At 41.7% G+C, this 14296-nt stretch overlaps 1 protein-coding gene across 2 annotated transcripts in view; it reads right to left on the bottom strand.

Moving 5' to 3' along the window:
- The window catches only part of ANO3 (anoctamin 3), a 206927-nt gene that overhangs the window by 42349 nt on the left and 150282 nt on the right, over positions 1-14296 (bottom strand). For both annotated transcript variants that reach the window (XM_029582392.1, XM_029582393.1), the window contains exons 9-12: positions 11575-11696; positions 9650-9784; positions 5962-6058; positions 2899-2959 (exon numbers count right to left, since the gene is read on the bottom strand). In XM_029582392.1, coding sequence (XP_029438252.1) covers positions 2899-2959; positions 5962-6058; positions 9650-9784; positions 11575-11696 — 415 coding nt within the window. The remainder of the gene's footprint in view (positions 1-2898; positions 2960-5961; positions 6059-9649; positions 9785-11574; positions 11697-14296) is intronic.

Genomic DNA, 14296 nt, shown 5'->3' with positions numbered 1-14296 from the left:
TTTATTAAAATGTTTTAATGGCTTTGTGCAAGAGCTTCAAGCAATGCACATGATAACATACATAATAATTACAAACAATAATAAAACAAACATGCCAAAAATAAACATTCAAAACAATCTGTCAAAGCGTAAACGACTTACCCGCCAGGAGCAGGTAAGTGCAGACCCCGCTCCCGGCAGGAATTTTTAGGCTTTGGAGAGAGGGACCAGGGAGGGCCTGGCCTCCGAATATATGGGACAAGTTAGCCGGATAACTTGGTCCATTGCCCGGCCTACAGAGTATGGACCTCATAGCAAGTGATCCAACGGAAAGGTTATGGGAACCATGAGAACAGACTGTTTAGGGACAAATGAAATTCAGTAGACAGGCTAAGGCCAAGCACGTAAAGAGGAAATGCTAGTAGCCCACTTGGAACTTTTATAGGAAAGGCGAGTAACTTAAAGTGATTGAATGAGTTATTAATTGGGAAGAGATGTTAGGGGAACTTGTAGCTCTGAAATAGATAATTATCCAGTTAGATAATAGACTAAAAATGACAATATAGGGGTAATTAATGGCATACATGCATCAGAAAGTTTGGACTAGAAGTAGGAAAAAGGACGTGGTATTAGCACTGGGGAATGCTTTGGCAAAGCCTCATTTATTTTATTATTTATTTTTATTTAAAAGTATTTATATACCGCTTTTTAAAATAAAATTTTATCAAAACGGTTTACAACAGGTTAAAATAAAGTAAAAATAAAAATAAAATATAACTAAAATAAACATAAAATACATAAATTTAGCTAAGTAGCTAGATAATTGCTAGCTAAAAGAAATTATTAATTAAAAAATAATAATAATGGTAACATGCCATGGGTAAACAGAATAGGGAAGGTAAAAGGGATGAAGGGGGTGGCAACTTATTGGATTAAAATATCCTAGGAAGAAAGCAGATGGGATGATAGAGGAGAAGTTGAGGTAATATGTGTCTGATGGGTGAGTTTTGGGAAGATGAGAGCTTCATCTTTGATCGGGGAAATGCTTAGTAGGAGTATTAAATGCTTGTTGAAAAAAAGAATGTTTTTAAAGCTTTTTTGAAATGATAAGGATTTGATATTAAGCGGAGAGGGTTGGGTAAACAGTTCCAGAGGGATGGTCCTGCTACTGAAAAAGCTCTTTTCCTGGTAATGTCTAATCTAGCCTGTCGTGGTGATGGAATGTCTAAGAGATTTTGAGTAAGTGATCTTAAGTGTCGGGTGGGTTTGTAAATGCGGAGTAAGGTGCAAAGCCAGGTGGAGGAAGAGTTATAAATTAAGCTGTGAATGATTGAGAGTACTTTGTATTTTATCCTGTATTTTATGGGTAACCAGTGAAGAGAATGTAAAATAGGTGTAATGTGATTGCGAATGGAGGTACCAGATAATAAGCGAGCTGCACTATTTTGAACTAATTGTACTATCTGGAATACTGGGTCCCTCAGTACCAGAAAACTACGGATGACATTTTGTGAGGTCAAGGAAGAGCAGCAAAGCTCATAAAAGAAACAGTCTGTTTAATGTATCCAGGGAATTTAGAAATATTTGGGGTGTTCATCAAGGAAAGATTGAGAATAAATATTTGAGAGAGCCGTACATAGATCTATGTGGAGGGATTGTTGAAAATGGTTGGCACTAGTTGAAGTCTACCATTGGATACATCCTGGAGAGGAGCTTTGAAATAAATTAGACATTATGGAGTTCATTTTCAAAAAATGCTCAGTCCCCAAGTTAGGTGCCTAACTTTAGGCAGATTTTCAGTTGAACTTAGGGGCCCAAAATTTTTGGCTGAAAATTTACTTAAATTTATGGTCCTAAAACTTAGGTTCCTGCATTTAGGCCTGAAATTCATTTGCTTAGATTTAGAAGCCTCAGTTAGGTGCCTACTGCTGAAAATCAGTGCTATGCGCGTATTGTTCCCATTCCCACCTAAATCTACCCCTGTAACCACCCAAATTTTAGGGTACTAAATTTAGGGTCCTAAAGAATCTAGACACCTAAATTTAGGGACAGCACATCAACTGTCAAAAGGGCTAACTTTAGGAGCCTTGCTTTGGAGTTAGATCCCAATCTCTTTGAAAGTTGACCCCGTGAGGGAAGTTTTGAAAAGCTTCCACTACAAGAAAAGCAAAACACTTTGCCATCACTTTGCATAACTTCAATTTACATACAACTCAGCAATATGCCTGAGATTATTTATTTGTTGATTCTAGGCTGGCATAAGGACAACCAGAATTTCACGCTGGAGTGCTTGTAGGCAGATAGAAGTTGCTGTTCAGGACTGAAGCCTTTGAAACTGCTTTGTGAATCCCGGTTCATATCAGCACAGCGTAAGGGTTAAAATCCCATTTCCTTCTACCCACACAGCTTCCGCACAGTAACGTGAGGCTGGGAATCTGATGTCAGCTGACATTCGATGAGACCCTTCGACAATGGCTACGCCCTTGTTCGATGAACCAGCCATGGAAGGAAAACTTTCCAACCTTTGTATTATTTTGTCTCTAGACAATAACTTGAGTCTAAAATGAGTTTTATTCTTTGAACCAACAGAGACAAAAGAAATTCAAAGGTTTCATGTTTCATTGCATCAAGTGTACGCATTTTTTTCTTATTTTGTGTCCATGGGGAAAATGCTTAGTACATCTGGTCCTATCATTAGAGGGACACTGACTGACTTATTGTTGGCATGGTGGTAACTGTACCACCTCAAGTTGATTGTGTGTGTTCCCAGTAGACCTTAAGGCTTGAATGGTAGTTATTGCTATTATTTTGCCATGACAGGGAAACAGATATTGTGATGGATCACATCCTATTATAAGAGAAACATTATTGAAAAGGCAAAGGTAGGATCAGCTATCCAATGATGGAACGTGCACTTACCCCATATTGCCATAAAAATAGCAAAGAAGACAGTTCCTCCATTATCGAACAAATGCGTCATCTGAGAAGAAAATAAAAATATATATTGACTTGCACAAGAATGAGAGATCTTAATGGTGGTTCGCTGTAGAATGGAAAGCACTGCTGAAAAAGTGGTGATAAATATAGGTCACAGGTCCTATTTTTGAAAATCATGCCACATTTCGGTTTAAGAAGGTGCTCCATTAATTGAGTAGCGATTGCTATCCAATCCCCATTCATTCCTCACAGCACTGCCCCAGTCTAGATGGAAAGTGGAAAACTGGATTGGCCAAAGTCAGATATCTGTAGTTTGCAGATCTCCTCATTGAGGGATGTAGGAACTGGGCCGGAACAATTGAACTGGGCTCTTGGTAGCCATGGTCACAGCCTGGCATGCTGTAATCACAACTTAGCAATTTTTCTCACACCAATTTAATTGGCTGAAGGTGTTTATGGCTTAAGAGATGTCTGAGAGTCAAAACATTAAAATCAATAGGGTGCTGAGTCTAAAATGAAATTTTAGCTGGGTCAGGTGAATGCAAGAGTAAAATTAACTGAAGGCCAATACTGTTTTATAAAAGCAGAATCTTGGAGTTTTTTGGTCCCAGAGTATTTTAGAAGTGCAATAACACACATTAGGACACGTCTTAATGAATTTTAGCTTTCCAATTTCAGGTTCATTAGAGCAGAAAAACAACAACCATTTTCATCTCTCTTCTGAGATGTGTTTGATAGTATCCCTGCAATGCCGGTCGCCTTACTAGAACTACTGGCAATAAATAAATCAGCTCAAATACAATAAGTGAGAGTCACACAATTCTCACTATACATAATCACATTTATTAATCAACATATCACGTTAATCATGTAAAATTCAACCACATTCACTCCACACTCATACCATAAAATAAATAGTGTGACTAAATTGCAAAAATTTCACTTACAAATGAGATCATACAAATAAATGGAAAGTACATAACAATAATATCCACTCAATGTACATAAATAAAGAAGTTTATTTATCATTTAAGACCAAATTCAGGCCTGGATTTATACACAGAGCTAGGATAGCATAATTGGCGGGGGTGGGGAGGCAAAGTCCCTGAGGACTGCCAGTTCTGGCCTGGACGTCTGAACCCTTCCATCCTGCACCTTCCTTAACCTGGATACCAATGGCTCCGCTCCGGTGATGCATGGTGCTTAAACCAGCCCACATTTACAGGTTCTGTCTCCTCCGGGCTTCTTTCTGGGGGGGGGGGGGGGGGGGGGGGCGGGATCTGCAGGTACAGGCTAACACGGTGCCTTCACTCACTACACTGAGGACACTGTCACTGGGGCGAAGCTCATGAGCTTCGGGTGATGGGATGGGTGCAGAGGTCTGTGGGGGACGGTGGAGAGAGTGGGTGGCATAGCACTGGCACTGAGGGTGCCTTGGGATGGGGGGGTCACCGACCAGATTTCAGTTCCAGGCAAATGTAGAGAAACAATACTACAATAAAGCCTGCAAATTGTTTTACTGCAAAGTTTTACACAGAAAAGCACCCCCCACACACACATGTACCGGACACATGGTAGCACATGGAGAAGGCATTTGGATTCGCATGCATTTGACATGACATCTATGGCTAAAGGGCAAGCCCTGATGATGGATGCTACTGCTCACAACTTTCAAATTAGTCTTAATTCAACCCCTCTGTGAGGTCTGCACAGTTTTGAAACAGCATTATCTTTTGTCCAAGGATTTAATTTCTTGAAATTTCAAAAACAGAAAAAAAGCCACAATTAAAAAAAAAATGTAAAAAAATGCGCAAACAGAATCTTCAGCAAAATACCCACTGTGGGACTTTTACCTCAAGGACTGAATTTAAGGATTGGACGTTGGATTTTCCTCACATGAATCTTTTTCCATGAGATTTTTCCCTGCTAGAAACTGCAAGAAAAATGCTTATGGTAAAAAGGTGATCCATTTCCAAACTGCACAAAATAACTTGAAGGATTTTTTTTTTTATTTTTTTTTATTTATTTTGCTCCAGACTCCGATCTGAGCCTTAGTTCCCAGTACTGTAAAGGAAGACGATTCTGACTAGGCGCAGCCAGCAGAAGACTCCCCTGTGATCTTCCGATCACACAGGGCTGCTTCTTTGGAAGCTGAATCCTCAATGGCTTGAGTCCTTCTATCCACGAAGAAAGGAGAACTCCCTGGGGAGCTCGCCGTTGGAAACAGGATGCTGGGCTTGATGGACCCTTGGTCTGACCCAGCATGGCAGGTTCTTATGTTCTAGAACAAAAACATTTGCTCTCATGGGTCCTGGGCTACTAGGAAGGTGCATTCATTGCTAACAAGGGCCGAAAGCACAGCAAACATTCGGAACGGAACAAACTGAAAATAGCCTCCTACAAAAATACCTGAACCCTGGCTGGGCCTCTCTGGGCCAAAAACCAAATATGACTAGCCTCAAAGCCGGCCTGGCTGGGACCTGCACCCCCCTATTTAAATGATCCAGGTATTAGGCCCGGCTTAATTTTTTGGCCTGGAAAGATGCAGCTATGCTCACCAGTTTAACATTTTTTTTTTTTGTTTGGCAAATGGACTGAAAGGGAACAACATTAAATGAACTGAAACCGAACCAAACATCCCCACCCGAAACTCTGAAACAAAAAAAAAATGAGCTGAACTGAAAAATTTGGGGGCTGTATCCCTTTATCACCTTCCTATACCAAATCTTGAGAGACTGGAAATGCAAAATAAGGGGAACTTAATAACTTACATAGCAGTGCACTGCCAAAAAATGAAAAGGAACTTTTAATAGAAATTAAAACAGTTAATTGTATAACCAATTAAGGTGTCTCTAGATTAAGAAAAATCAATTTGCAAACTTTGAGCCTAGTAGAAAATGCATCCAAAACGGGATACCTGATGCAAATAATTTTATGTTTCAAACAAATGCAAAAAAGAAGGAACATGGAGATTTCCATTTTAAGGGAGATTTTAAGCCTCACCTTGCAGAAAGCGAATCTGCCCCCAGCCCGGAGCAGGCCTACCTTTGCATAGATGCAGCTCTCATTCAGCCGCTGAAGCGTGCAGTTCCGTTCACACATGGGGCACATGATGGTCTCGTTTGCTTCGCAGATTTCTTTGCTTTCCCAATTAAAAAAAGAATGAAAAATTAAAAATAAAACAAATAAATTAAAAAAATCAGCAGCACGCTTTTGGGTCTTAAATGGAACGCCAAACTCTCCAGAGCAGAGTAAGCACAGTATGAGAGATCCTGCCCACTGGGAGATCTGCTCCGGTGTTAAGAGCTGGCTGAAGATAGCAGCGGGATCCCACTATCAGAGAGTTTCCAGTTCCTTCCATTAGATATCTTTGCCTATAATGGTAGATAGCTCCCGCTACGTGGCGCACTCTTGCACAAAGAAACCTTTCCATTTGGAAAATAATTCCCTCTTCCAAAATGCCCCTACTGGAAGGCTTGCTTGTCTTCGTTTAGAACCTATTGGATTAGAGCTAAATTCTTTCACCATCAAATTCATGTTTCTTAACCCTTAAAAAAAAATATGAAAGAAATGCTGGGTGTGTCTTCTATTAAAGCCAAACAATGCCTACCCCAAGCTTGGGTGCAAGATGATTGGCTGAAATTACACCTCAGTACCGAAAACTGTGATGTGGTCAGTCCCGGTGGCTCAGTGCATTGCTGTGCAACGCCATGCAGAAGTCCCTGGATTCAGTCCCCGGCCAAAGTCGTCCAATCCTTGGGTCAGCCGGGGCTGGGGATGCTGTGGAGGCATCGCGCGGGGGGGGGGGGGGGGGGGTCATAGTCACTGTGAAATGGTGCCACCCAGTGGCCAGATATAGGGGTGCGTGATTGCAAGATTCTGGACGAGACTGTAATGAATGGACTAAAATAAAGGGTGGGAAGGGATATCCCGGGTAGTTATGGTTCCGGATCCCAGATCTGGTTCTGATTGAGCTGGCACCTCAAAAGAGCAAGACAAAGTCAAAAAGTAACAATTCCGATTAGATGATTATTGTATGTTTTACATAGAACACTGTTTCAGACCACATGGCAGATCACATGGGATTAGTGATCCTTAGCTGTTACCAAATCACATTTTAGGTTTTGGTACTCCACGTACATGTCCATTCTCTCTCAGCAATCCTTGGTAAGGATTACTGTGCAGCCGTCAAACGTCTGTAAGTACCGTGCAGTCACTATGGACTGGTGGGATTATCTCTCTGAACCTTCATAGCGATATGAAAACTTTCAATTCTTTCACCAGACCAGTAGAGGGCATAGACATCTCAGTTATCAGATTCAATGAATTGAAATAGCTCTATGGGGCTATCAAACCATTGAAAAACAGTAACCCTTTTATACCCCTTTTATTTACCCCCCTCTGCTATCCTTTAAACCTTACTTTTCCCTATAGCGACCCTGCTAGTCTATATTGTTGCCTTTCTGAACGCATAATTTGTAATGTCATATATAGTGTCTCCTGTATGTACTAGTTAAAGATAATGTATATTACTGTATATAATACTTTTTGTTATTATTGTATATAATACTTTTTGGAGTGTATAATTTATATAAGGTTATCCACAGTGTATAAGGTTATACACAATCCCTTACTGAGTGTATAATTTGCAATGCTACTTATTATGTTCTTCTGTTGTTTTCCATCAGGTACTGTTCCTTTTCTCCTCTTCCTGTTTTCCCCTCTCTTCTCTCGCCCCTTCTCTCTTGCTATCTGCTCCCTCTCCCCCCACCCTGGATTTTTTGTAATTTCCTCCTTCAGTTATATTGTAAACCAGCATGATGTACCCATGAATGTCGATATATAAAAGCTAATAAATAAATAAAATATTGTTGAGTAAGATTATTGTTCCAAACCAGAACATAAACCAGACTGGAATACTTTTCCAGGGGGAATTGTTATTATTCATACAATATATATAGAAACATAGATGATTTTGGTAGAGAAGGCTCATTTGGTCCATCTTGCACATTTGTGCCTGCCTACTGTGTTCTTCTTCCACTAAAGGTTCTGATATAATTATTTGTGGGTTTGTATGTGTGTGTTTGTGTATGTATCTCTCGCTCTCTCTCGTTATAATATTTATAAATATATATATATATATATATACACAGAGAGAGCGAGAGAGAGAGAGACAGACATACCTATACTATGATATACATTGTATAAGGCATGAGATAGCATTGCAGGATTGCCACTTCAATTGTATGCAAATCAATCTCATGCATTTTCCTTAGGGATACCCTGAAAACCCAACCCATTTGGGGTCCTCAAGGACAAAATCGGGGAACACCACAGATATATCACAAATTACTGGGACTCCAGTTTTCTTCAGGTCCAACACAGTTGCAAGAACTGTATTGTAAAGAGCAACAGACAGCCCTTGATGAGTTGTCTCTGTAAACCAAAATAGGTGTGAATTGCCTCCTGGGGTTTTGGGATTGGTTACACATAATACAGAGGATACAAATCCTGAAGCCCTTTCAGGATGCTGTGGAGGACCTGAGTTATAGAAAATTCATCCCGGGCAAGGTCATCCCCATAGCCAGATTCCTAGAGGGCCTCCAGCAGGAACAGAGGCTGAAGCCAGAGATGCTGGTGTTCATGGATTCCTTGCAGCTCCAACCTCTTCCCCTGCTGGATTCTTACATATTAGCCACACTGTGGGATCAACAGGTAAAGGGGAGGTTTGCTCTCTGGTCCTAAAGTCTAATTCACTAGAAGGAGATGCTGGTGGCTGTGGTGCAGGAATGGGCACATCAGAGGCAGAGGGGCAGTAAGAATACAATGAAGGAAAAAGTGGTCCCCCCTCACAGTACTGTCAGCATGAGCAGCACCCTGACAGTGACCACGTCCTCCCCCACCATGTTCCTGAACCGAATGAAACAAATTACCAAGTCAAATGCACAAAAAAAGCAAACCAAAAATATTTACAGTATTCATTCCTACTGTTCAAGAAGTCTTCTAATTTGAGTCCTACTGCTGGCATCCTTCAGTATTTAAAAGTAAATTAGACATAGAAAAATAGAAACGGAGAATAGAAAGGATCCCAAGGTCTATCTAGTCTGCCCAATTAATTTTCTAGTGCATGCCATATACTCCAGTTGATTTTGGGTTTTTCTTCACAGCTAAGCACCATCTGTGCTCATTCCAAGTTTTCTTGAATTATATTTACTGGTTTTGCCCCAACTACCTCCTCTCTGGGGAGTCCATTCTGTGCATCTACCACTCTTTCTATGAAGAAATATTTTCAGATGGTCCTCCTGATTCTACCACCTGGGAGCCTCATATATAATGACCTAACGCTCTAGAATTTCCTTTCCACAAAAATATTTGCCTCTTGTGCATTATTTATACCCTTCCATCATATTAATGTCTTTATCATATTTGCATTGTCAAATATCATCAGTAGGTTTAAAGAATATAAAGAGCAATTGACAAAAAAGAGACTAGGAATAAGACTGGATATGATTGACAGACTTCCTTAGTCTGAAAACTATGAGATCACAAATGACTGACACATTTCCTATAAACTCGTGGAGAGTTTGTTTTACAATAGTCAAGAAAACACGGGAAGAAGATTTCAATAGAAAACATTACCATCATGCTCCTTAAAAAGCACGGCCATACTAATCAGACGTCATGAGTTATGGTGCACTTGTTAGAAGGATTTTGTATCGTATGGATATCTTACCTTACTTGGCTGGATTCCATGGTGAATAACCCATAGAGAAAGACAAAAAGGCCAACCAATGCAGCAGGGATCAACATTCCAGTGTACCAACCCAACCAAGCGAAGTACAGGCCGATCTTTTCACCAAAATATCTCCTGTGGGTTAAAGCAAGCGATTAATACCCACTGCCTACAGCCGGCCATCCTCGCTCACCTCAGTTCTGCAAAACTGTTGGGTCATATAAATGGACAAATATGTCTGCACGCATTCATCCCGCTGCATTTTATCTCGTGCTGCAGAAGTGATATTGGCACAGAATGGGATATTTATTTATTTATTTATTTAGGATTTTTATATACCAACCTTCTCAATACAAGTATCAAATCAGGTCGGTTTCCATAGAACAAAACTGTCGCGGTTAAGGCGTTACAATAAACAGAGTTTCTGAACATAAGAACATAAATAAATATTACATAGACAACAATAACTCGTCAAAATAACGTGAATAAATATAGGGAATGGCTAAAAAAAGGGGTAGTCTAACTTGGGATATACAGTTAACAGAAAACTGTGTTGATGGGCACAACTGGTGCCCATCAACACAGTTGATGGTGGATATATCCACCATCAACTGTGTTGATGGTGGATATATCCACCTTTGCCTTATACAGATTGATTATATTCATAATTTTTTCACACATATGAATTTTGCAGAATAAAGTCCATAGTAGGGATGTGATGGGAAATTGTTTTTTTGCTTTGTTTCATTTTATCCATTTCCAGATCATTTTTTGTTTTTTCATTTTATGGGCTTTTTATTTGCATTTTGTTCATTTTTATTTATTTCAGAAAATAGTTCGTACTATTTGAAAATAGCATCCCTCCATAATCATACTAATCACAGGACCTGATTCATGGATGCTATTGCCCCGTTCTATGAATTGGATAATTAGCAAGGATTTCCTTTATGGGGCCAGATGTACTAAGCATTTTTCCCAATAACTCAAGATGGGAAAAGCCCTTTAGTAGATCTAGTCGTGATTCACATGGACGATAACTTTCAAAGGGACGTGTCGGCGCCATACCCAGGGATGCAGCTATCCATGCGTCTGTTATAAAACAGCCTGGGCGCGCATACGTGGACGTCCTATTTTGCATTCACTACTGCATCTAACCAGGGTATGCGCCACACAAGCGGGGGAATTTTATAGCTGGCGCTCATTCACACCATGACAAGTTTCACCGGTTCATCCACCAATTTGCCCAGTGTAGCACTAGATCCTCCAACCCACCCGATTTAATAGCGTGCAGTCCATCTAGGTACCCCTACATCCTTTAAATGCCTCAGAAATGGCTTTTTGTTTCATTTTTTATTTAAAGTTATACTCCTCAATAGCAGAAGTAAAGTTACGCAGAACTGGACCTGGGAGCGCGCCCAGGTGCTTAAGTATGTGTGCGCACATCTCTTGGTCCCGACCCGGAACATGCCCAAGCCACACCCCCTTTTTGATTGGGAGGGAGATGTTCGCGCCTCGGGAGATGTACACGCAAGCCGGCGGCTTTTAAAACCTACTGGGTGCGTGCATTTCTCGCATGCACATGGCATCTCCCGTTTTTGGTGCCCGCTGGGCTTTTAAAATTCACTTCTAAGCTTCCATCCCATAGCCACAGAATGGGGGGAAAAGCCTTGAGTGAATCGGGCCCCAAAATGAGAAACAACAGCTCTTGGGCCCATCCCCTTCGTGTTTATACTTATGTCGAACAGTGAACTGCGCGGCAGAATGCGCGTCAGAATAATTGCAGTACACCCCAAATGTCCTGAATTTTAATCAGGTGTCCGAAAGTGAAAGGTATCAATAAGGTTGGCGAGCAATGAAAACACCCAAATTTTAGCTTTTCTGAAAAGCTTATTCTCACTCAGCTTTCTCAAAGCTTCCTTCCGCACCTGATTAGATCCAGTGGCTGATATTTGTACCACATCCGCCATCGAGCCCAGCGCTCGTACAGTAAGTGCCTGTGGTTCTGGGCTCCGTGAGTTTTGATGGGGTGACTACTCTTGTAGCTTCCCTGAAACACAAAAGAAAAACAAACAAAAAATGTTTCCGCCGAGCAAAAAAAAAAAAAAAATTACTGCTTTAAATAAGGAATCTGGAGGAAAACAGGGGGCGCGAAAGGAAGGCCGAGACCTCGCGTGCCTTCTGGGGCTTACAAGCAGCAGGGAAGGCTCGAAACTTACTCCAACGGCCTCGCCCCTCCTTTAAATCGCTGAAAGCAATTTATTCCGCCTTGGAGGAAATTAGGGCGATTATAATGCAATTTATTTCCAAGCTAAATATCAAAGCAGGGCAGTATCGTGCCACAATGCTACTTATATGCGCCAGGAGAGGCTGAGGCAGACGTCTGATGGTGCAAAGTCAAACCTTCGCTCAAGAGGCAAGGCCGGTGCAAGGATTCATTCTAATGACGTTGCAGGTCTAGCAGACCCTTAGAAGATCGAGTCAGTCCGAAACGCATAGACGATGCCTTACACCAGACTGCTCCTTGAATACGTTTCTTGAAAAAAAAACATGTTCGCTCTGTCATTTTGAAGGGTCTGCATTTATTTATTTAGTTCGTTCGCGCCTTTTCGGCAGTAGCTCATGATGTGTTACATTCAGGAACAGTAAGCATTTCCCCCATCCCCTAGAGAGCTGACGTGCTCTCTAGGGGAGAGCCAGTCAGCGCCTCTCATGGTTGGCTGAGTGGTAGGTGGAAAATGGGTGTTTCAGGGAGCAGCTACTTACCTGGTCAATTGAACGGGATAAGTCAGACCTGCTCAATAGCAGGTCTAAAGTTAGCTGGATAAGTCTTAGCCAGCTAACTAGTGACTTATTTGGGGATATTCAGCCGCATAGCCGTGCTGCTGTGAATATATCTCTTGCAAGTTAGCCGGATAAGTCTAACTTACTTAATCATTTCTCTCTGAATGTCTACCTCCACTTACACAGCAGCACTGGGTACAGGGGGTACAGAAAGGAGAAATATTAGTAGCACTAGATAGATACATGGAATAATCCTTTGCAACAACACTTTTGTTCTGCTGGTACTTGTGTGCTTTTTTTCCCCCTTTGCATCAGCCCCTGGGAAATAACAGGACGGGAGGGGCTGCGTTAAGGAACAGATTAGGTCTCCTGTGCTCCAGTCTGCTCTCTGCAAGGCTCTGGTCAATAGAGTTGGGTCACCAGCACTTTATTCTGTGACCGGGGATAATACAGAACAGCACCAGAAGCTGGCACTTGCCTATGCTATTAACCATCCTGTACCCTATCATTTTAAATTATTGATACCACTATTATATATTTTTATTCTTTTTTTTCTCTCCTATTAACCACTTTATGTATTACTTTAGCAGCGCATGACAAGGTTTCCTGAATCTAAATCTTAGAAAAGTACCAGTGGTGCCTCTCTCTTGTGCTTTTCCCATTGCCACGATTGTGACACAGGAGGTAGAGCAAGTTAAAATGCTGCCATCTCATGCTTGCAACTGGAGGGTGGGAAGTGGGAAGAGACCGTGCCGAGACTGAATCCTACTGCCAGTTCCAGGGATCTGAGCTACCTTAGGGTGGGGGACTGGACAGTTGACCTGATTCCCCCTGCTCCATCCTTCCCTCCCCCACAAGGATGGCTCTGGATCTGAGAACCAACAACTTTCTTTCCAGGAAAAAAGTGCAATACTTATTGAACCATGATTGGAGCTACTATCGTCTTGAGCTGAACACCAAGGTGTGTAACATATTTTTATATATTTCCCTAATGCTGCAGTTGGCTTTGCTGCATTATTCTTTCCCAGTTTTGATATTTTTTCGAAAGCCAGGCTGCCAACAGCAAAGATTTGCCATCTGCTTTCTTCAAACGTCATAGATCAGCTCAGTGCATTATTCCCTCCTGGTCACAAGTGAACAGAATGCAGACCATTTGTTTGAAAGCAGTGATCAACTTGACTCAAAATTCAGCTAACTTATAACTAGATTCATCCTTCTGCTTTAATTTACAGCAGAACTATGAGCCGCACTAAAAACAGGGGCAGGGGACAAAATAGTGCAGCCGGCCGCATCGCGGTGGTGCGTTTTCGCCCTCCGTGGTTGTGGGCGGGCAGGCACACTTTCGCCCCCATAGCGCCACAGGGAAAGGTGCAGTTATTTCCCGCGGTGCTGCTGGCGATAATGTGGAAAACATCGATCGCCCTCAGGGCTGCCGGGACATAACACCGCCCAAACCCCGCCCACACTCCTCCTCCCCTTCCCCTCATTTAAATATCATCGCCGAGATGCGGCCCTTATCGCATGTGGTAGGGCGTTTACACACATGATAAGGCCGCACTGCATTTTGATAAAGCACCCTACTAGGGTGCTCTCTCTCAAATTTTATAGCACTATATACCCATAGGAATTCAAAATAAGTTTTTAAAATGTTAGCTCTGTGTTTTGAAGGGCTGCATGGCCTAAGACTTAATGGCTTCATCCACACAAGCGTTCCCCATTGGAGTCCATTAGAGGAGCTGCTCTGGAAGGACAAACCCCACTGGTAGGTCCAGCAAGGACAGAGTGTATAAGGACAGAGTGCGGTTTTTGCTGTGTACAGGATCCGAGTGAGACAGGTAAATTACCTCACATTTTGAAGTTATATTT

This window comes from Rhinatrema bivittatum, chromosome 17 (assembly GCF_901001135.1).
Source record: "Rhinatrema bivittatum chromosome 17, aRhiBiv1.1, whole genome shotgun sequence".
Classification (NCBI taxonomy): Eukaryota; Metazoa; Chordata; class Amphibia; order Gymnophiona; family Rhinatrematidae; genus Rhinatrema; species Rhinatrema bivittatum.
This window is presented reverse-complemented; position numbering and strand designations above follow the sequence as displayed.